Below are 22,974 nucleotides of genomic sequence, written 5' to 3'. Positions count from 1 at the left end.
ATTTCCTGCATTACTAAATAAATGATATATCCTTACTATATCCCAAAGCGCTTTGTACCCACTCTTGACGTATTCACACTTCAACAACATAAGAAACACAATATAAGAAATTCCATCAAAAGGACTGGTCTTTATGGAATCTTGCCATATATTTAAGGAGGAAGAGAAGTCTGGGTCTCAGTTGAAAGGTGCTACTTTAAGTCACGTACGATTCCACCAAAGCATCAATCCAAACCAAGTTTTTGAATCAAACATGCTCTTCTAACACAAATACAAATGGTGCCAGTGATTCAACTGATTTCATCATTCTTTATTTGAAACCAACTGACTATTATAAAAATAAATAGTTGGTTTACTTTTAAGATAATCTGCAAATCTGCCAGATCCATTTGATGATGATTTTGTAATTCTTAGTTCCATCACAATAGAAGTCGAATGGATTGGGGATTACATGACAATATTGTTTATCATTCCACGTTTGTGTAACTACATTGTTCAACTGTGTTTGATGTCAAACATTTTGATGCTCAAATCGATTAAAGATACACATTGTTTAATGAATATCAGACTTGAGTAAAAACATGTGAGCAAGACACTGTTATAAGAAAACAAAAACCGTTATTTGTAATTTATTTTGAAAGATAATTAACACCTTTTACTAATTAGTGAGGAAGGATCAACAAAAAAGAAATTTCTTTCAGATTTCAGCTGTCTTTTGAATATCCAATTTAAAAAAAAACTATTTTCATGGTTGACGACAACAACAATGGTCCTTCACTCTTAGGCGATGTTAGAAAACTCCATCGCTTGGTATATACGGTATGACACAGGATTATGTTTTTCCGTAACAACATCTTTACTCTTATAATAATCTTCATATTATGACCAATGGAATGTAAATATAATCCTAACAAAATTCCTACGCTAAGATTCAAATTCCTTTTCACTGTTAAGTGGAATTATATTATCCTCGTGCAAATTATTGTTTTCCTATCTCAAGATTGGATATTTAAAAACAGAAATAATAAACTTTAGCAATGATTAGGATATGTCTCCTGTTTAGTTCCTTGATGAGGAATTTGCCAACAGGCATATATATTCTCACTATATGCCATATTGCTTTAATTTACTACTCATTAAACTATTTAAAATTGTCCAAGCATTGAAAGGATAGACAAGTATAATCCAGGACACCCTGTAGAGATAAATGAAGTCTTGCAAGCAATATAAAATCCAGTTTTTAGCGACACTAACAAATTCACTCATTTACTTTGCAGGCCACCGGTGATCTCTTTGATGTTGGCTTTTCATTTTTTATTTGGAAATGTAAAGCTGTTTCCATAAAAATGTGTAATTATGTTTAAAATGCTCAGACCATACCAATCAACCGAGCATAAAGAGTGGTACCTATCTTACTTTCAATAATTCCAGCACTTTTATACATATTCCTCATTACTGCAGATTTTAGGATGTAAAAGTGCTTTTCTATGCATACTGAATCCCATAGTCTTGTTCAACATGAACTCCATGTTTACCACTGAAATCTCCAGATAACGTCAATGTGCTGAGAGTATACCCATGTCTAACTGGGTCAAAACAACACCCCTAAGTTTATTCCCAAAATCCAATTGTAGTAGGGAGTATCTTGCTGTTTTAAAGATTGGTCATAATAGATGTGAATGTTTTCATATGTTCTCCTGTGATGAAAGATGTTGGATAGGACACTGAAACCATAAAAATGTTGGAAAAACTGTATAAATAACTACTCAATCTAAAATTGTAGCAAGTGTGGGAGAATCCCTGCAGGACAATCTCCCACAAAGCCCCATATAGGTTTCTAAAAGTCTCAGTCAAAGTAGCACCATTGTCTTCCCATTTTATGTCCAATCAGAGCCAGCAGCAATGGTGCTGGCAGCGATCAGGTGAGAAGGTAAATATTAAAAATGGTAATTGTTGAAGTTTCTGATCACTTTCACAAAACTCCCACCACAAAAAAAACAATTTCTGTGAACACTACTACTACTTTAATGAATAAAAGGTGGGAAATGAATCATAACCGAATGTTAATTTTATCGGTATGTCCACAGTTGTTGCAGGAAAGAGTATTGATCAGCAGATGTCTGAGTTGGTGCAAAGGTCATGTGGCCATATGCTTGTGTTCAGAAAGCAATTAAATGGATTCTTTTATTTCAAAATAATTAATTTTGATTTAAGTTGTGAATGTACTCAAAATTTTAGATTAATTTTTCATCTAAAATGTTGTTTGTTTATATAATCTGATTTGTGAATTCAATATCTCTATTAGTTGGTCAGATTGAGTAGTTCCACTTGTATGAGCATGTTTGCTATCTTGAAGGGAACTGTTCATCTGTTGGATGAAACAAAATCCAATTCTCACACGTCATTGTTAATTGCTTAAACAGGAAAAATCCATGGCATGCTGAACTGTACAAGAAAAAACATTGTAAAGTAATGTAGAATAAATAGCTTTATTATTTTGGGGGAAGATGATTGATCTTTGATAGTTTAAACAGAGATAACATGACAGTGTGAAAAATATGGAATGTATAGCATAAAAAAGGTTGAAACAGAACCACAAAACATGCATGCTAGAGATTAAAAAAAAACATTTTTGTCAGTAAAATGTGGTGATACTTTACCATGGAAAACTTCCATATTTTTTTTTTTGCAATGGTAATAAGTGAATACATCTTACTGCCAGATTAAATCCAAAGCTAGCATTGTTGTTCATTCCTACCTTACCCAGAAGGATTAATGAGCATTTTTGGGAAAGTAGTTCTATCCTGGCACAATGTTATGTTTGAAATTTAGTTGCAACATCTTAAAACCTGTTGATGAATAGACTGGTTTAACTGCATTCATAATTGATGAAAGATGTTGGATAGGACACTGGATAATTCAGTATTATTCTTCAAATTGTCCTGTTGAATCTGTTACATCCTTTGATCCTGAAATTATTAGACACGTGCATGGTATATGGTTCAATATCTATCGCCTCTGAAGGATGCAATGCAGAACTCCCCCAGCACATCCACCGTGTGATGATCATGTGCTGAATCTATAGCGTGTAGCTTCAGTTTTTGCACTAAATCTTTGGGGGTTACAGCCATTTGGTGAAGGGGAACTCTGTGGAAAAATAATCCAAGTAATTTGTGTTTCATTTGGGATTCGTAGTCAGTGAGGTTGAACTTGCTATTGGCAGTGGCAGGGATTAGAGGTGATTCTAATTCGATACATATTACATCACAATAAAGTATTACATGTATTTTTCAGCAAGGGATAAATATCACAGAAGTTGAAATGGAGATTATATATTTTTTATTTTCCCATAATAACCCGAGGAATGCTCGCGCTGCCCCACTGTCCACATTCAATTTCTCGTGCCAATCATGTGTCACGCTGATGTTTAGTGGATTAGTCGAGAAGTAATGGATACCACAGAGTGATTATAAGGCTGAAGTTGCAATCAAATGATATGTAAGCTGTTAAAACAGAGCCGGAGCACTTCTTGATGAAATATTATACAATCCCTCTGCTAGTCTACTGCCATAAACTGTCTTAAAAAGTTAAAATAAATGTTGTGGGAATTATTTTTAACTTTATTTTATTTGTTTGTAATGATTGTTGTGTTCATTTTGTGCAGCTGTCAGTGTTGTCTCTCACTTGCTGCAGTGACACTCCGGAGTGACTACAGTGCATTTCAGTCATTAATCCGGGTCTATTGACAAAATGTTCCTCACTGGAGAATGTGCTGCAGTTGCACTGAGTGATTAAACTGTTTGACCCGGTGAAGGTTGCAGCCGAAATTTATGCTCGCACCTCCCGATCACGATTGCAGCATCCAGCCAGTGTCAACAGTGTTGTTCAGCGCCATGCTGCCAATTCACACGGTACCATTTCAGTACTTGCTAGGATCAGCTGAAACTTTCTGGGATGCTAATTATAAACCACATCGTGGACACAAGCTCATTTGTTGAAAATCGTTCTGCTGGTTTAGGACGTTTACAGGAGGCTGTCGTGAATCAGACGAAAAGTGCAGGCAACACAGTTTTTTTACGTGTCAGGATACCTTAGTCAACAAAGTGAAGAGGAGCAGAGAAAGCCCTCTGTGGCTTGGGGCTAAGGAACCATTTTCAAGTCCATTATGAAGCAATTGGAGAATATTCTGTGACACGACTTACTTCCACTGTGGAGATTGGTGTAAAGTTTGAGGAATCAGGACGCAATTCCCTTGCTGTAGGATTCCCAACCTTTTACAGTCATTTATTTGTTTGTCTCGTCCAAGTAAGTTTTAGATGAAGCCACACTCAAGAAATTGGTTGGATACATGACACTGGTATATGAAATTGAATGTCAAGGGGAATTGTTTAATATGTTTTTGGAGTTGTTTTTTGCCTGGCACTTGAGGCAAGAATGATTCCCGCTGCTCATCAGCCCCAGATTGAATGCTTTACAGCTTTTGCTTGACAAGAGCCACGTTGATGATGTTCAGGCTGCGTTGGTGAAGTAAAACCGATTAATGAAGCACATGTTCTGGAGAGGACATTGATCAACACTTCCTGACTTTGCCTTTCTCTTCAGTAACTGTAACGACATATCTGTTCACGTCAGGGTGATATTATGCAGTTTGATAGAAATGAATCATCCTTTCTGTGGAGAAGAGGACCATACAATGCAGCACTGCCTTGTCTGCCCCCTACTACCTAACCAGTGCAGCCCAAAGGATCTTGCAGTGTTCAATAAAAACGCAAAGGACTATGTAAAGGAATGGGAAACTGTCATATAACCAACCAGTTTCAAAGACACGAAAAGAAGAAGATCCTTTCTGTAATGTGTCTTCAGATTAGTTCAGCCATTGAAATCTCTTCTTTACTATTGTATTAATGACTGCTGCAGCTCTGACTACAAGGCCACAGTACTTTGGTTGTTGGAGCTGTGACTGGAGTTGAGAACCAGATATTTGAGAGATGCTCACTCAAGAATGACATGTTGTTATGGAAGGTGGTAAGCTGCATCTGGTTGTAAGAGTGAGTCATACAGGCTCCCCAGTACATGAGTTTCAGCATCTCGGTTTTCTGCCTGCAGTGGTTGACTTTATATATTCAAGGAATAAAGCCCACCACTGTTCCTGTTGAAGTTGAGATTTCTAATTGGCATCCCTAATGATGTGTGATTCCTGTCAACCCACCCTCCGAATCATGAGGCAGTCTGTAATGTTTGCAAAGTCATGTGTCAGTGCTGTCAGCTACTGTAGTGGCAGTGATATATTCCCCTAATCTTGAGCAAGTTTGTAATCCCATCATTCAAGCAACAGAGCAATGCATATTGGGAGAGATGACCGATATCTAGTGCAACAACCAGAAAATAATTTAAGGCGAATAAATTAATAGCAACACTTACCTTGGCTGACATAAGTCCACACAGAGCAGTGTGTCTACAACTCTGCTGACAAGTGGTAAATCCAAGCAAACATTGTCTTTGAGTAACTTCACTGTTTTGGATACTTTAGATACTTGAAGGAGTGCAGAGTAGGTTCACCAAGTTAATTCCCGGGATGGAGGGACCAATGTATGATGAAAGAATGGGTCGACTGGGCTTGTAGTCTCTGGAATTTCGGATGAGAGGGGATCTTATAGAAACATATAAAATTCTTAGAGGATTGGACAGGGCAATTGCAGGAAAAATGGTCCCGATGTTGGGGGAATCCAGAACCAGGGGTCACAGTTTTAGAATAAGGGGTAGGCAATTTAGGACTGAGATGAGGAAAACCTTTTCACCTAGAGAGTTGTAAATCTGTGAAATTCTCTACCTCAGAAGGATTCACTGGATTTCAGGAGAGAGTTAGATTTAACTCTTGGGGCTAAGGTGTATGGGGAAAAAGCCAGAACGGGGTACTGATTTTGGTTGACCAGCCATGATCATATTGAATGGCGGTTCTGGCTCGAAAGGCCGAATGACCAACTCCTGCATCAATGTTCTATGTTTGTCAGGTGTATGTGAAATCTGTCAACATGGTTTTGTCTTTTCCCCCATCATACCACAGGGACAGCCACCAAAGCTCTAATATTTTCTTCAAACAGGACTCGTTTACATCAGGAATTCCAATGACACTTACCAGTTTCTATAGAAGTACCATAGAAAGTATCCTATCAGGTTGTATCCCGGCTTGATATGACAACTGCTCTGCTTTGGACCACAAGAAATTGCAGAGACTTAGGCATGTAGTCTAGTCCATCACACAGACCAGCCACCCCACATCAACTCCATCTACCCTTCAGACTGCCTTAAGAAAGCAGCCAACATAATCAAGGACCATTCATACTGTGATATTATCTCTTCCCTCTCCCACCAGGTAGAAGATACAAAAGCTAGAAAACAACATGCCTCCAGATGCAAGAATAGCTTGTATTAAAAATCGTGAACAAACCTTTGTAATATATAGGTTGAATGCACGGACCAGAGTAGGGCATCAAGAACCAGAGGATGGAGGCTTAAGATGAGAGTGGAATGATTTAATGGGAACCTGAGAGGCAACCTTTTCCTCACATAGAATTGTGGGTATATAAAACGAGCTGTCACAGGAAGTAGTTGAGGCAGGCATTTAGATAGGTACATGGATAGGAAGGTTTATGGGGATAATGGCCAGACATGGGCTGGTGGGACTTGTGTAGGCGAGGCAACTTGGTCAGTGTAGACAAGTTGGACCAAAGGGCCTATTTCTGTGCTATATGACTATGATCTCTCGTATACTGAGGATTCCTGATCCTCCAATCTATCTCATGGTGAACCTTGCATTTTTGTAAATATGTATTTCCTCTGAAGTTGTACAATATATTCTGCACTCGGTTTCCTTTTTCTTTTTCCACTACCTGTTATACACGCACGATATGATCTTCCAGGATAGCTTACAAAACAAAACTGTTCACTGTACCTCGTGACAATAATAAGCCAATACCTCACTATCAAAAAAGAACTGGTCACTGCAGGTTCAGCACAGCTCCCTTAACCCATCAATTGAAGAATTAATTCCCAAAAATTGTAATTCAATATCTGTACCTTTAATGCATTACACATGCTGGATCAACATGGCCTTGTTTGGTAGTTCATTACTGAATGATGATCAAGATTACCATTTGCTGAATCATTCTTTTCATTAAAGTGTGCACTGTTACATATTATTCAATTTGCTGGGTAGCAAAACCTTCAGAAATTTAATTTATAGCAAATCAACTCCTTGGTGTTTGAAACACTGGTGCGATTCTGCACAATTTCTCAAGCTTCATTTTTTACTCTTACCTATCATTGTACCTTATTGCAAACCATTTGCTTTGTGTCAGTGGAGCTGCCATTTGCAGGTCCCAATGCATTTTACCATCTGATTAGTGAATCAACATTAAAGCTCATCTTTAGCCTCAGGTGTTTGGGCTTGTTGTGAGTGATGCTCAGACGCCTCATTGATGTGTTTTTTAACAGCTCTGCATGTTTCCTGAGCGGCTGGAGGACAGAGGCAAAATCTCTGTTTTCTGTTGTAAAAGTGACACTGTGCTCTCTGAGGTTTATTAATAACCATATTATTCCAACCATTACATCACCACGCTCAGTAAATCTTGACCATCTCTCAGCATACGATCCAATCAGCTAATAATGTACGGCAGAAATATGTAACTTTCAAGCCTGTCAATACTAACAGTAAAAGGTGAGCAAAATTATTAGCTATTCTTTTCTGTCTGCAGCAGCAGTAAAATGAGGCTAATTGTACCCACTGGCCATCTGCTGCTGGCCTGCTTCCATATGTCTGAGGCAGCAAATTTATTGACAAAGCAGGTCTTTCAGGCTGTTGCCATGAAACAGCTCTACACTCGTTTTTTTGTGATTCTGTTAATGCCTATGAAAGGCCATTTGCCTGGTTCCACGAGCAGAATTAATGGGCTTCTTTAGCTCTGATGTTGCACTTCAAATGTTAAAGAGTAGCAAAATCTACTGTGCCAGTACATGAAAACATGAGGCCTCCAGAAAGGTACGGGAGCTGGGGATATAAAAGGCAGGTTTGTCCTAATCTGTTATTGGAGGATGGGCTATTTAATTCAGAGCTTACTTGGCACACAACCATGATTAGCCAAAGTAGATTTATAATAAGTAATCAATAGGCACAGGACAAGTCCGGTAAATGACCTTGTTTTAGTTAGTCATTCCAAAGTCTGTCAGTGGCGTGGAACTTATTGAGGTAAATGGGTTATTAGAAGGGGGCAGCAATATATTACTATAGCTGTGTTTCAATGCATCAAATTAAATTACTATCATAGAGTAATGGTGTAACACTCATCTTAGATGTGAGCAAATGCATTTAAATAAAAATTGGTTGTTTTACACAGTAAGCATTTTGAGAACTAATGCTGACTATAAACAGTGTTGAGGTAGTAGTTCTTACAGGTCGGCGTGTAATTACTTGTTTTATTCGTGGTGATCTCAGAAATTGCCATGAATTGCTTCAAGGAAGGCTGGCGTGGCTTTTCTGTTTATAACATTTTATGAACTGGGTTTTAAAGTGAACATGTTCTGTATTCTCGTTGTGTAGGCTCAAGCAGCTGGTTCTCCTCGTTTATCACCCAGCCATGGTGCCAGCCGCCCCATGCCAATGCCTGTGAGGTCAACGTCTGCCTGCTCCACACCAACCCATGGACCTCAGGACTCACTGTCTGGGGTTGGTGGAGACGTACAAGAAGCTTTTGCGCAGGGTGAGTAGTCACTTTGTGAAACGTTAATTACCCTGTCCTTGCACTCTTGCATGCATGCGTTATTTTTCTGTTTGATTGATAAGGTGCCATTTTTCTGTGTATTTGCTGAATTTAAGGATTTGTATTATCAAACACACTGTCAATCATGCTAATTTATGTAAGTATGACTGAAATGGTCATAGTGTCGTGATCTTACAAAAGCAGCATCAATGCAAGGATTTGCTGTAGTAGCAGTAATTCTGATTGAGGCATATTTGTGTGTTGGTTGAGAACCAAAAAGGAGGAGAAATCTGTGAAGGCCAGGGTATTTGGATTATTGCTTCAGATTTCAATATCTATATCTATAATTAGATATCTCTTAATTTTCCATTTGTGGTTCTGAACAACTGTCTATCTCAATTGCAATAGTTTATACTTAAACTTGTAAAGGTAAAAAAAAATGGCGACTGAAACTAAAGGGCAGCAAGTGTTTTGAGGTGTACATTCTATGATATTTGAAAGTAGTATAGACATCTTTCTTTTTGTATGTTGCTTTATAATTTCCTGCAACCTATTATGTGATAAATGCTTAAATGGAAATTCTGCTTGAAGATAATTTTATTAGTTCATTTCCAGGATGTTTAGTTTAGAGATACAGCGCTGAAACAAGCCCTTCGGCCCACTGGGTCCGTGCCGACCAACGATCCCCACACATTAATACCATCCAACACCCACTAGGGACAATTTTTTAATTTTTTTTTTAAACATTTACCAAGCCAATTAACCTACAAACCTGCACGTCTTTGGAGTGTGGGAGAAAACCGAAGATCTCGGAGAAAACCCCACGCAGGTCACGGGGAGAACGTACTAACTCCATACGGACAGCACCCGCACCCCTAGTTGGGATCGAACCTGGGTCTCCGGTGCTGCATTCACTGTAAGGCAGCAACTCTACCGCTGTGTGCCTAGGTGCCTTGGGACAGATTTTAGGCTTCAGTATGATGCTGTTTCCATGAAAGGTCGAGAATTCTGGACGTTGGGCAATGAAGTAATAGCAATTTTTACCATGGATATAACATTGAATAATATGATGGTGAACCTGATATTACTGTACATCCTTCTTTCTTCTTGATTGCAGAGGAAAAGCTATTCTTCCGGAGTTGCTGTAGATTGTATTCACTATCAAGTTCCAATAGTGTGGGGAATGACATAGTATCATTCAAATAAAGTGTTCTGAACTATGCTTTGAGAGTTTTGGATGGCTTTGTGGCTAATGATAAGAATGCCATCCAAGTCATGACTTCAGCCTTGGGGAGGATCAACATGTTCCTTTGCATTTAGCAGATGGGAGAATAACTAAGCCTGGGAATCTTGCTCTTTCAGTGGTGCATGTCTAATAGTTACAATCTCCATCCCATGACCTCTCTCTTTTTCTCTCATCATGCTCTGTCTTGGAAAAACCATCCTAGAATCTTCAGGTAATTAAAGCACAAATCTGAAAAGCCCTAATTTACTGTGCAGATTGTCTAGTCAGAGGCATGGACTGTTCACCAGCTTGAACCTGCGGATCTTTATTTAATTTTCTGCAGGAGCTCGCAGAAATCTGCGAAATGATTTGTTGGTGGCAGCTGATTCCATTACAAACACCATGTCCTCGCTGGTCAAGGAACTCCATTCAGGTAGGGGCATTCATTGAAACTAAGCACAGGCATGAATGAATCCTCTCACTGTCCTAAACAGTTACCCTGAACTGATATTTGTGGAGTTTATTTTCAACATAGTTATAATAGTTTTTTTTAATTTACCTTAAAGCGAATATGATGTAAGACATTGGTGCGACTTGATGTAAATCACTTGAGACTCTTGAGGAGTAATGATATTTTGCTCAAATTGCTGGGAGGGAATATTAACTAGTTTTGGGGATTAGACATAACTGCTTAACGTTTCATTTTATAAGCAGTCGATGGAGTCTTGCATCCCACACCAGAGCAAGGGTGGTCAGATTTCACTCACCTCACAGATAGTTCCCAACTTGTGTTAAGAAGTGTACCAACAGCAATGCAAACAAAGAGGCATGCTTTCTGTCTGCACTTATTCATGGTTCTTACTGCAAAGGCACATTACAATCCAAAATATACCTACATCGTGCTTGTTTTGGAGAAACCACAAAGCAGATTGTGCTGCCATCCCATGACTCTTGGTGTATTGTTCTACTGTGAGAGAAGGTGTGAATTGCCAACTTTTCCTCACAGAGCTATACTAGTTAATGGTTAGTGGTTTTTCAGATAGTGAAGATGGTTGTGAAAGATTGCAGCAGGATCTGGATCGATTGGCCAGGTGGGCGGAGGAATGGTTGATGGAATATAATACAGCAAAGTGTGAGGTGTTGCATTTTAGGACGTCGATCAAGGGCAGGACCTACATAGTAAATGGTAGGCCTCTAGGTAGTGTTGTAGAGCAGAGGTATCTAGGAGTACAGGTGCATGGTTCCATGAAGGTCGAGTTGCAGGTAGATAAGGTGGTCAAAAAGGCTTTTGGCGCTTTGGCCGTCATCAGTCAGAGTATTGAATATAGAAGTTGGGAGGTCATGTTGCAATTGTATAAGATGTTGGTGAGACCGCATTTAGAATATTGTGTTCAGTTCTGGGCACTGTGTTATAGGAAAGATATTACCAAGCTTGAAAGGGTTCTGAAAAGATTTACGAGGATGATGCCAGGACTAGAGGGTGTGAGCTATAGGGAGAGGCTGAGTTGGCTGGGTTTCTATTCCATGGATCGCAGGAGGATGAGGGGAGATCTTATAGAGGTATACAAAATCATGAGAGGAATAGATCGGGTAGATGCAGTCTTTTGCCCAGAATAGGGAAATTGAGGACCAGAGGACATAGGTTCTAGGTGAAGGGGAAAAGATTTAATATGAATCGGAGGGGTAACTTTTTCCACACAAAGGGTGGTGGGTGTATGGAACAAGCTGCCAGAGGAGGTAGTTGAGGCTGGGACTATCCCATCATTTAAGAAACAGTTAGACCAGTACATGGATAGGACAGGTTTGGTGGGATATGGACCAAGCGCAGGCAAGTGGGACTAGTGCAGCTGGGACATTGTTGGCCTGTGTGGGCAAGTTGGGCCGAAGGGCCTGTTTCCACACTGTATCACTCTATGACAATGACTCTATCAAGGGTGCAAACACTGTGCTGGAGTAAATCGCCAGGTCAGGCGACATCTCTGGGGAACATAAAAGTATACCTCATATTCTGCCTGGCTAACACAACCCAATGGAATGAACATTGACCTCTCCAATTTTTAGTGATTAACCAACAAACGTAACTTTCCTACCTGGTATCATCCTTTGAATGTGTCTTGATCTGTAACCTTCTCTGCTCTACAAACCAGTCAATCAAGTATTCATTCACCTACAACACTGGGCCTACCTGATTAAGTCTGAAGAAGGGTCTCGACCCGAAACGTCATCCATTCCTTCTCTCCAGAGATGCTGCCTGGCCAACTGAGTTAATCCAGCATTTTGTGTCTACCTTCAATTTAAACCAGCATCTGCATTTCTGTCCTACACCACCTGATTAATGTTATAAACAGCCAATGTGAATTTATTTTGTTATGCATTATCCCTCCTGGTAAAATATATAACATGCCAATGCAATTTACCTCAATAGTGTCCATGGCATTTGATAATTAACCATAGAATCTTTCACACTTCCTTAAAGGGATTATTTTTACCTTGTTCCCGTCTGGCCTGTTTCAGTACACATGCCATCTTCTGCAGCAGTTGCTTCTGCATGATTAATTCCAGATTTCATCAAGGATTCATCTTGTAACAGTCGCACTTCGATTCTTTAGAACATTATCTCCACTCTTCACTTTTATACTTCCTATTATCTTTAAAATCTCATGAAGCACCCATTTATTCATGGCAATTACATTCTGGAGTTTAATTTAGTTTAGTTTATTGGCATGTGTACTGAGGTACAGTGAAACGTTTTTGTCATGTGCTAACCAGTCAGTGGAAAGACAATATGTGACCAATCAAACCATCCACAGTGTATAGATGCACGATAAAGGGAATAATGTTTAATGCAAGATAAAGTCCAATTAAAGATAGTCCGAGGGCCTCCGATGAGGTAGATAATAGCTCAGGTCCGCTCTCTAGTTATTGATAGGATGGTTCAGATATACACAGTATAACAGAGTATATGCACACTTTTCTCAGAGCTGGTGTATCTAAAACTTTGTGTCATGGTCTCAAAATAACGTGTAAATGATCAGCCAAAATCCCTCTGAACAGGGAGCAGATAGGAAAAGCTGACTGGTTCACACTTGCTTCAGTTTCTTTTGTCCTTAGTTATCTGTTGTCGGCTACAAGACCTAAGCAGTCACACCGTTTTTTTGTCTATAAAATTGTTTCCTCTGTTAATGATTATTAATTAATTGTTGCTCTACATAATGTCCTATTTTAGTGGAAAACTACCAAGATGTTTTGATGAGAAATATTTCAGCTTTAGTAGAGGCACTAGTAAATTTTAATTCAGTGGTTCTTTATTGTCACATGTACCGAGGTACTTTGACATTTTTTTTTGCATACAATTCAGTAAAGTATTACTACAAATAGGCACAATCTTAGATCAAGTTCGAAGTGTAGAGTGGTAATCCACTGAGACAATATATAAGAGTCGCCATATTTGGTGCCATTTTCAAAGTCCAAGTTGCTTTAAGTACAGCTAGCCATAAAGGCCCATTGTCCTGGTGGCGTTGCAGGGATGGCCTGGCCAAGCAAAGGTGTAGGCGCCCTCCACTGCTACTCCACTGCTCTGTGCCACTGCAGGCCACTTGTCCACGCATTTGGTCTCTTGGAGCATCGCCTGACCCGGTCGAACTGAAGGCTGCTGTAGGACCTCCAGCTGGAGCCTCGGTCCGGATTCTCACATCAGCCAGTAATTCTCTCTGACGGACTTTGTCCTCTATAATTTAAGGCTGTGGTATTGTTGCTGAGGATGATCATGGGCCAGTGCTGGACTTCCCAATCAAATATCAAAAGTCTAACCTTTAGACCAAAAACAGTGAAAGCAGTTACAAAGTCTGGGATCTAGACAATGACAATTTCTCAGCCCAGGAAGGAATGACAATGGGAATCAACTGTGCAAGAAAATAAGGTGTTAATAAGGCCAAATAAATGATTTCCTCATCTGCACCAATATGTTTCGTTTAGAAAAGAAAGAACAAGGCAAGAGCATAAGTGCACGCATCATAAGTAACGCACGCTATTTGTGGAATTCCACGCCACAGAGGGCAGTGGAGGCCAAGTCACTGGATGGATTTATGAGAGAGTTAGATATAACTCTGGGGGCTAGTGGAATCAAGGGATATGGGGAGAAGGCAGGCACGGGTTATTGATTGGGGACGATCAGCCATGATCACAATGAATGATGGTGCTGGCTCGAAGGGCTGAATGGCCTCCTCCTGCACCTATTTCCTCTGTTTCTAAAATTCTTCTGAATTCTTCCTTGCATCTTAATTTATCTTTGTCGACTGCATCTGTGAAACAGACATGGAATTGCCACCACAGAGTAAATAAAATGTTGTGACATTGTTATGACTGGCTGTCATTAGAATAATAGATCTTTTTGTAAACTGACACAAAGCAAAATTGGATATATGTCTTCCAATGCTCAAATGTTGCAGACTCGCAGTTTCTCCATACATCCAGAAACTTTCCATTGTGGAGTTGACACCTCCACATCCATAAATTTAACAAGATGTCAGTTTAAGTCAGTAGCAGCATTAAATTACATATAAATCATATTCTGTCATTTTTATAGGTTGAAGCTGTATTGTTACACTAATAGTCATGACCAAGTTTAGTTTAGAGATTTAGCGTAGAAACAGGCCCATCAGCCCACCGGGCCCATGCCGACCAGCGATCCACGCACATTAACGCTATCCTACACTACACACACTAGGGACAATTTACACGTATACCAAGCCAATTAGCCTACAAACATGTATGTCTTTGGAGTGTAGGAGGAAACTGAAGATCTCGGAGAAAACCCATGCGGCCACGGGGAGAATATACAACTCCGTACAGACATAGTCGGGATGGAACCCGGGTCTCCGGCGCTGCAAGCCCTGTAAGGCAGCAACTCTACTGCTGCACCACCGTGCCGCCCAGTTATTATGTCAAAGCAGCGAGGCCTTGGCATCAGCCTGGCACAAAAACTGGACAGTAAAATCACCAACCTAATAAGGAATAAAATCAATTGGAACCATCTAAAGGAGATAGTTATCTAGTGATTCCCATATTTACAATAGTCAAAGCTGGTGTGAATCCATCTCAATTACTTCTTAATTGAAGGAAGTTCCTTTACTTTTTTACAAAGTTGACTTACTAAATTAAAATTTTAACCAGTGTTTGGATGCTGTTAACTGTAATTTTGTTTGCATAATTAAGGCCTGCAGTAAGTGCAGTTTTACCTGATAACATTACTGTATTACAGATTTGGTGTCATACTGGAAATGGGGCATGCGTTTCAAATACATTTGTTCTTTAAATGCCTTTTCTAAAAATAACAGCTTCATGCAGCTGGCCTTTCTATCTTTAAACCATTTTCCTCTATTACAAAGGAGACAAAGGACATTTATTATCACAGTTTAAGGATAACGGGGAAATCTTTTAGGATCGAGATGAGGAAAACAGTTTTCACACAGTGGCGAATCTCTGGAATTCTCTGCCACAGAAGGTAGTTGAGGCCAATTCATTGACTATATTTAAGAGGGAGTTAGATGTGGCCCTTGTGGCTAAAGGGATCAGGGGGTATGAGGAGAAGGCAGGTACAGGATACTGAGTTGGATGATCAGCCATGATCATATTGAATGGCGGTGCAGGCTCGAAGGGCCGAATGGCCTACTCCTACTCCTGCACTTATTTTCTATGTTTCTATTTCTCTATTCACCAAATGGTGTAGTGAAATTTGACTTGCCATTGCAGCACACGAATAAAGATAAGACACAACATTAAAGAATTTAACAATAAACATAAAAACATAAAACCATCCCCCCACAATGGTTCCCACTGTGGGGGAAGGCAGCAAAGTCCAGTCCCATCCCCCGTTCAGATTCAGATTCAGATTCAATTTTAATTGTCATTGTCAGTGTACAGTACAGAGACAACGAAATGCATTTAACATCTCCCTTGAACAGCGACATAGCAAACGATTTGAATAAAAAAATAATAAGTGTCCGGGGGGGGGGGGGGGGGATTGGCAGTCACCGAGGTACGTTGTTGAGTAGAGTGACAGCTGCCGGAAAGAAGCTGTTCCTCGACCTGCTGGTTCGGCAACGGAGAGACCTGTAGCGCCTCCCGGATGGTAGGAGGGTAAACAGTCCATGGTTGGGGTGAGAGCAGTCCTTGGCGATGCTGAGCGCCCTCCGCAGACAGCGCTTGCTTTGGATAGACTCAATGGAGGGGAGCGTGGAACCGGTGATGCGTTGGGCAATTTTCACCACCCTCTGCAATGCCTTCCGGTCAGAGACAGAGCAGTTGCCATACCATACTGTGATGCAGTTGGTAAGGATGCTCTCGATGGTGCAGCGGTAGAAGTTCACCAGGATCTGAGGAGACAGATGGACCTTCTTCAGTCTCCTCAGGAAGAAGAGACGCTGATGAGCCCTCTTGATCAGAGTAGAGGTATTGTGGGTCCAAGAGAGGTCATCGGAGATGTTGACTCCCAGGAACCTGAAGCTAGAAACACGTTCCACCTCCGTCCCGTTAATGTGGATGGGGGTGTGCGTGCTGCCTCTGGACTTCCTGAAGTCTACAATAAGCTCCTTGGTCTTCTTGGAGTTAAGGGCCAGGTTGTTGTCAGCGCACCATGCTGCTAAGTGCTGGACCTCCTCCCTGTAGGCCAACTCATCGTTGTTGCTGATGAGGCCAATCACCGTTGTATCATCTGCATACTTGATGATGGCGTTAGTACCATGTACAGGTGTGCAGTCATAGGTGAAGAGGGAGTAGAGGAGGGGGCTCAGCATCCCCTGTTCACCCATAGTCGGGCCTATTGCGGCTCCGCAGCCAGTCCGATGTTTTCAGGCCCTCTTACCGGAAAGCTGGAAATCCGGCGTCAGGTGAACACTCCTCAGTGGCTTGGAAATGTCTGGAGCGGCCGATTCCTCCCCGGAGACCGCAGCACCCGTAGTCCTCAGGCCATGCTGGCTGGAGCTCCGACTCTGGCGATCTCAAATCCCAGACTCCGCGGAGTTTTAAATCCAGCGCCGCCCGTGCCACAGCTCCTCGGATGTTGAAGTCGGCGGTCTCAGCACTCCGGAGCCTACCGCACGGCAACCCGGGCAAGGCATCGCCCGCTCCGTGTTGGTGTCCCAGCGTTGTACCTCCACCGAAGCTGTAGTCCTGGCCGGTCCCGACAGGAAACGCCGCTCCAGTCCGATGGTAGGCCGCGAGGAGGGGGGCGAAGAAGCAGCTCGGAGGGAAGCTGCCTCTCCGACCAGGTAGGGACTAGGAAATAAAGTTTCCCCCTTCCCCTTCCCCCACCCACCACATAAAAGACTAAAAGACCTCCAAAACAAACACTTTAACTCACTAAAAATTTTAAAAAAGGGTGAAAGGACTAACAGCTGCTGGCAGGGCAGCCATACTCGATGGCGCCCCCTATGAAGTTTTGAACAGGCAACTGAGTGTGATCATACTATAATTTCACTGATCAACCTGCACACCTTTAAACAATGTCTGGTTATAGATTTGTGTTAAACCCTTGGTTTTGATATAAAAATAGAAAGCAGAACAACCACACATCAGGACCTGAAGATGGCATTTCTTGGCAATAATTCACTCAAGTCTCCCAAAAGGATTTTATAGCTTGCACTTTAACACTTCCAAGATGTGTGTTCTCATAATCAATAACTTTGTGTAAGATGAGGTTTGATTAGCCAGTCTGTAATCTTCCTGTTGGGGTCCAGTGTACCATTGAAGTACTATTTGAAGTATTATTTCCAGTACTATCTGGAATAGCCACACTAAAGTTTATTGTTGGCTTTAAAGTTGAGCAGCCCAATTTCTGATAATCCTCAACACAGAGCTTTTCTAAATGTTGATAGCAGACAGTGTCATGATTATACAGAATGGAAAGGGGACTTCAGCCCAACCTGTCCATGCCAACCAAGATGCCCCATCTAAACTATGAGGCCCATATCCCATCAAACCTTTCCTATCCACGTACCTGTCCAAATCTATTTTAAATAATGTTATTGTACCTGCCCCAACTACTCCTTCTGGCAGTTCTATATACCCACCCTCTCTGTGTGAAAAAGTTGCCCTTCAGGTTCCTATTACATTTTTCCCCCGTCGCCTTAAACTGATTCCCCTCAAGTTCTTGATTCCCATACCCTGGGAAAATTACTGGATTTACACCCTCTTTCCCTCATAATTTTGTACATCTCTATAAGATCAACTCTCCGTCTCCTGAATTCTAAGGAATAACGATCTAGTCTGCACAATCTTTCTCTAACTCAGGTCCTCAATACCTGGCAATAACATTGAAAATCTTCGCTGCACCCTTTCCAGCTTAATGGGACCTTTCCTACAGTGATGATAACTGAACACAATATTCCAACTGCTGCCTTACCATCATCTTGCACAATTGTAACATAATGTCATAATTTCTCTATTCAATTTCTGATTGATGAAGGCCAGCCTGACAAAGTCTTTAACACCACTGCACCCATCTACTTTTGATGCCACTTTCAGGGAACTGTGTGCTTCTATTCCTTGATCCCTTTGCTCTGTAACATTCCCCAGGGTTCTACCATTCACTGTGAAGGTCCTACGATTGTTTGACTTCCAAAACATGTAACACCTCACACTTATCTGAATTAATGTCCTTTTGCCATTCCGCTTGTCCACTTGCACACTTGCCCAGCTGAACAAGATTCTGATGATCCTGATTCAAAATCTCAAATCAAATTTGTGGGACATGATCTTCCATGCACTAAATATATGCTGGCTATCCAACTACATGGATATCTTATCCCTCTGAATCCTCTCCAGCAACTTTCCTACCGCAGATGTTGGCTTACTGTTCTTTAGTTCCCTCATTTTTCTTTACAGCCCTTCTTAAATAGAGGCACAATATCAGCCACCCTTCAGTCTTCTAGCACCTCACGCATGTCTAACAATGATTAATATACCTCTGTCAAGATTCCTATAATTTCTTCTTTAGGTTCCCATATGTCCTTGGATACATCTGTTCAAGCCCAGGAAATGTATCTACGTTCACAAGTCTTGGAATGTCCAGCAATGTTTATTGAGGACCTTTGCCATTTCAAAAGTTCCACGCATAGATGACCGCTTTGGTTTCTGAAAGACACTGTTTTCTCTCTGGCTACCCTTTTCCCCTTCATATCACTTGAACTCTAACTATCACATTTTTAAAAAGCATCCCTAATTTCCACAAAGAAGTTGCTTCAATCAACTTTTGCAAACTCCGGTCTAATACTACGAAAGTTGGCCTTACCCCAATTTAGAATCTTAACGTGTGGATCAGCCCTGTCCTTTTTCCATTTTAGAGCTAATAGAACTGCCGGATTTGGAATTTGAGTTGAAATTGGAATACTTTATTGTCACATGTGACTAGGCACAGTGAGATTCTTTGCTTGCCTACATAATGTATACAGATACCACCTTCAGCACTGACAAAGTTACAAAGCATGCCGGCTCCCCTTTTATCCCACTCTCCCCCCAACAGTTCCCCCAAGACACTCCCCCTCCCATATTGTCCATTGTTGTCCCTCACGGCTCCCCCCCATGCCGAGTCCTCCATTGTTCTTCCAGCTGTCTTCCAGCTGTCAGCAATTTCCTAGCATATTTGTTCCTCTAATTCCCGTTGACTATTTGGAACATGGGACATAGAAAATAGGTGCTGGAGTAGGTCATTCGACCTTTTGAGCAAGCACCGCCATTCAAAATGATCATGGCTGATCATCTAAAATCAGTACCCGGTTCCTGCATTTTCCCCAAATCTCTTGATTCCTTTAGCCCTAAGAACTAAATATCTCCCCCTTGTAAGCACCCAATAAATTGGCCTCCACTGCCTTCTGTGGCAGAGAATTCCACAGATTCACAACTTTTGCAGTCCTAAATGGCCTACCCTTATTCTTAAACTGTGACCCCTAGTTCTGGACTCCCCAACATTGGGAACATTTTTCCTGCATTTAGCCTGTCCAATCCTTTAAGAATGTTATATGTTTCTATAAGATGCCCTCTCATCCTTCTAAATTCCAGTGAATACGAGCCCAGTCGATCCATTATTTCATCATTTGTCAGTCCTGCCATCCCGGGAATTAACCTGGTGAGCCAACGTTGCACTCCCTCAATAGCAAGAATGTCCTTCCTCAAATTAGGAGACCAAAACTGCACACAATACTGCAGATGCAGTCTCACGAAGGCCCTGTAGAACTGCAGTCCTTGCTCCTTGCTCCACCTTGCTCCTAAACTCAAATCCTCTTGCATTGAAGACAAAAAGTGCCATTACCTTTCTTCACTGCTTGCTTTACCTGCATGCTTACTTTCAGTGACCTATGTCCAAGCACACCCAGGTCTCGTTGCACCTCCCCTTTTCCTAATCTGACACTATTCAGATGCAATACCTGTCCCCTTACCTCCCCACTCGACTCCCTCCAAGGACCTAAACAGTCTTTCCAGATGAGGCAGAGGTTCACTTGCACCTCCTCCAACCTCATCTACTGTATCCACTGTTCCAGGTGTCAACTTCTCTACATCGGCGAGACCAAGCGCAGGCTCGGCGATCGTTTCGCTGAACACCTCCGCTCAGTCCTTCTTAACTTACCTGACCTCTCGATTGCTCAGCACTTCAACTCCCCCTCCCATTCCCAATCTGACCTTTCTGCCCTGGGCCTCCACCATTGCAGTGTGAGGAGCAGCACCTCATATTTTGCTTGGGTAGTTTACATCCCAGTGGTATGAACATCGACTTATCTAACCAAATAGCCCTTGCTTTCACTGTCTATCTCCTTCCCAGTTCTCCCACCAGTCTTACTGTCTCCGAGTACATTCTGTCTTTGTCCCTCCCACTCCGCTGACATCAGTCTGAAGAAGTGTCTCGACCCAAAATGTCACCCATTGACTTGGCGGCACCCTGTCAGTTCCCCCCCTCCTTTTCGACAGCACTCCTGGTTCTCAGTGCCACGACCACTGCACTTTCACTCATTTATCATACTCTTGTTCTCCCGGACGATCCTGAGGTCATCCAGTCACAGCTCTAGTTCCCTCCCTCAGTGAGTCAGGAGGGAGCTGCATCTGGATCCATCTCTCACAGATGTAGTCCTCAGGGACATTGGAAGTCTCCCTGATTCTTGCATCCTGTGGGTGAAACATATCAGTGCCCTAACTGCCTGCTGAACTAAGGCGAAGGAAGAGCCACAAAAAGAAAAACACACCTTATATTGCCATCATCCTCCACTCTGCCTCCTTACCAAAGCCTCTCCAGTCAAAGCCTCTGCACTTACCGTTAAACACAGTACTTTGCCTCAACACACAGCCTTTCCCAATAGGCAATCTCTGCTGGTGCTTGTCTCCCTTTATACACCATGTAGCGGTCACACACGGGCACTAACGTGTTGGGAGGAACAGCAGATGCTGGTTTAGACCGAGGATAGACACAAAATGCTGGAGCATCTCAGCGGGACAGGTAGTATCTCTGCAGAGAAGGAATGGGTGACGTTTCGGGTTTGAAGAAGGGTCTCGACCCAGAGCGTCACCGATTCCTTCTCTCCAGAGATGCTGCCTGTCCCGCTGAGTTGCTCCAGCATTTTGTGTCTATATTCTCGGACACAAACTGTTGTTTTTTAAGCCTCCCACACTGCCCCTCCTCTCAGCTGCTCACTCACATGTGAAAATAATAGACAAGTCCATGTTTATCCATTTCAGTGTCTAAAAGTAGATTCTGTGCCCATTGGTCAACATTGGGTTGCTAGGCAACTTCAACGCTTTTCTGGATATGTGTTTTCCACTTCTATTGGCTGGTTAAATATAAACCTGAAGTGACATTTAAACCTCCTGTGAGGCTGCTGTTGCTCTGGGTGCACTGAGATATATGTTTTTGATTATGTGTCCTTTGAGGATAGCACCCTTACTTCTTCATTTCTTTTTCCTTCATCATGCAAGCGGTTTTATGTCTCCATCATTAAACAATTGGTGCTTTCCTGTATAAACAAAAACATGACCACTCTGACAAAGAAAGGACCGGAGATTTGCAAACGGTTCACAGCCAACGAAGCAGTTCTCTAACATCATCATTTATGTAATGTGGGCAGCTAGCATCAATGCAGCAATGCTGCAGCACTGCGCTATTCCCCAGTGTTGCACTACTGTCCCAGATTATGTAATGACTTCTGTCCAAGATACCAGTACTATACCTAGCCAAAACTAAATTTGTGGCTATCTGTGGCAATAAATTGCAGCAATTCTAAAACATTACCTTGAGATGGTCTTTCTGTATCAATTTTTATAACTGTTCACATCTCAAATCATTTGACAGATTTCTATTGATGTGCACCTCCCAAACTGTCCAGTAAAAAAGCCAATCTCATCTGTTTGTTTGCTCTGCAGAAGTGTGCCTGATGCATTTTCAGTAGAAAAAAGGAACTGCTGATGCTGGTTTACAAAAAAGGACAGTGCTGGAGTGCTGGTTTTTGAAAAATGACACAAAGTACTCGGTGGGTCAGGAGCACCTCTGGAGAACATAGATAGGTGGCATTCTGGATCGGCACTCTTCAGACACAATGATAGGTGAAGTTTCAGGTCTAGACCCTTTTTCAAACATGGATATATGATGTTCTGGGCCAGAACCCTCATTCTCTTTGGAGCCTCTCAGCCCTATTAACTCCTTCAGGCTCCAATAGAACATCTATTTCATTGATCAAGCTCCTTTAAAATGAATAATATTATTTTGCACTTAAAAAAAAAATCAAACTGAGCATAGGATGTTGTGGCGTGACCCTCATGTGAGACATAGATAAGGTGAATAGCCACAATCGTTCCCCCAGGGTAAGGGGTTCTAAAACCAGAAGGCATAGATTCAAGGTGCATGGGATAAGATTTAAATGCACCTGAACGCAATATTTTCACACAAAGTGTGGTTGGTACGTGGAACAAACTGCCAGAGGAAATGATAGAGGCGGATATATTAATAAATTTGAT

The 22,974-nt window shown here is 41.6% G+C and overlaps 1 protein-coding gene across 23 annotated transcripts in view; it reads left to right on the top strand.

The window, feature by feature from the left end:
- dtnba (dystrobrevin, beta a) overlaps positions 1-22,974 on the top strand; it is a 446,182-nt gene that overhangs the window by 399,438 nt on the left and 23,770 nt on the right. For 19 of the 23 annotated variants that reach the window (XM_055635471.1, XM_055635453.1, XM_055635463.1 and 16 more), the window contains 2 exons: positions 8,597-8,756; positions 10,325-10,414. In XM_055635471.1, coding sequence (XP_055491446.1) covers positions 8,597-8,756; positions 10,325-10,414 — 250 coding nt within the window. The remainder of the gene's footprint in view (positions 1-8,596; positions 8,757-10,324; positions 10,415-22,974) is intronic. The other 4 variants (XM_055635459.1, XM_055635458.1, XM_055635466.1 and 1 more) reach the window with 1 other exon arrangement.

Source organism: Leucoraja erinacea, chromosome 5, assembly GCF_028641065.1.
Source record: "Leucoraja erinacea ecotype New England chromosome 5, Leri_hhj_1, whole genome shotgun sequence".
In the NCBI taxonomy this organism is placed as follows: domain Eukaryota; kingdom Metazoa; phylum Chordata; class Chondrichthyes; order Rajiformes; family Rajidae; genus Leucoraja; species Leucoraja erinaceus.
This window is presented reverse-complemented; position numbering and strand designations above follow the sequence as displayed.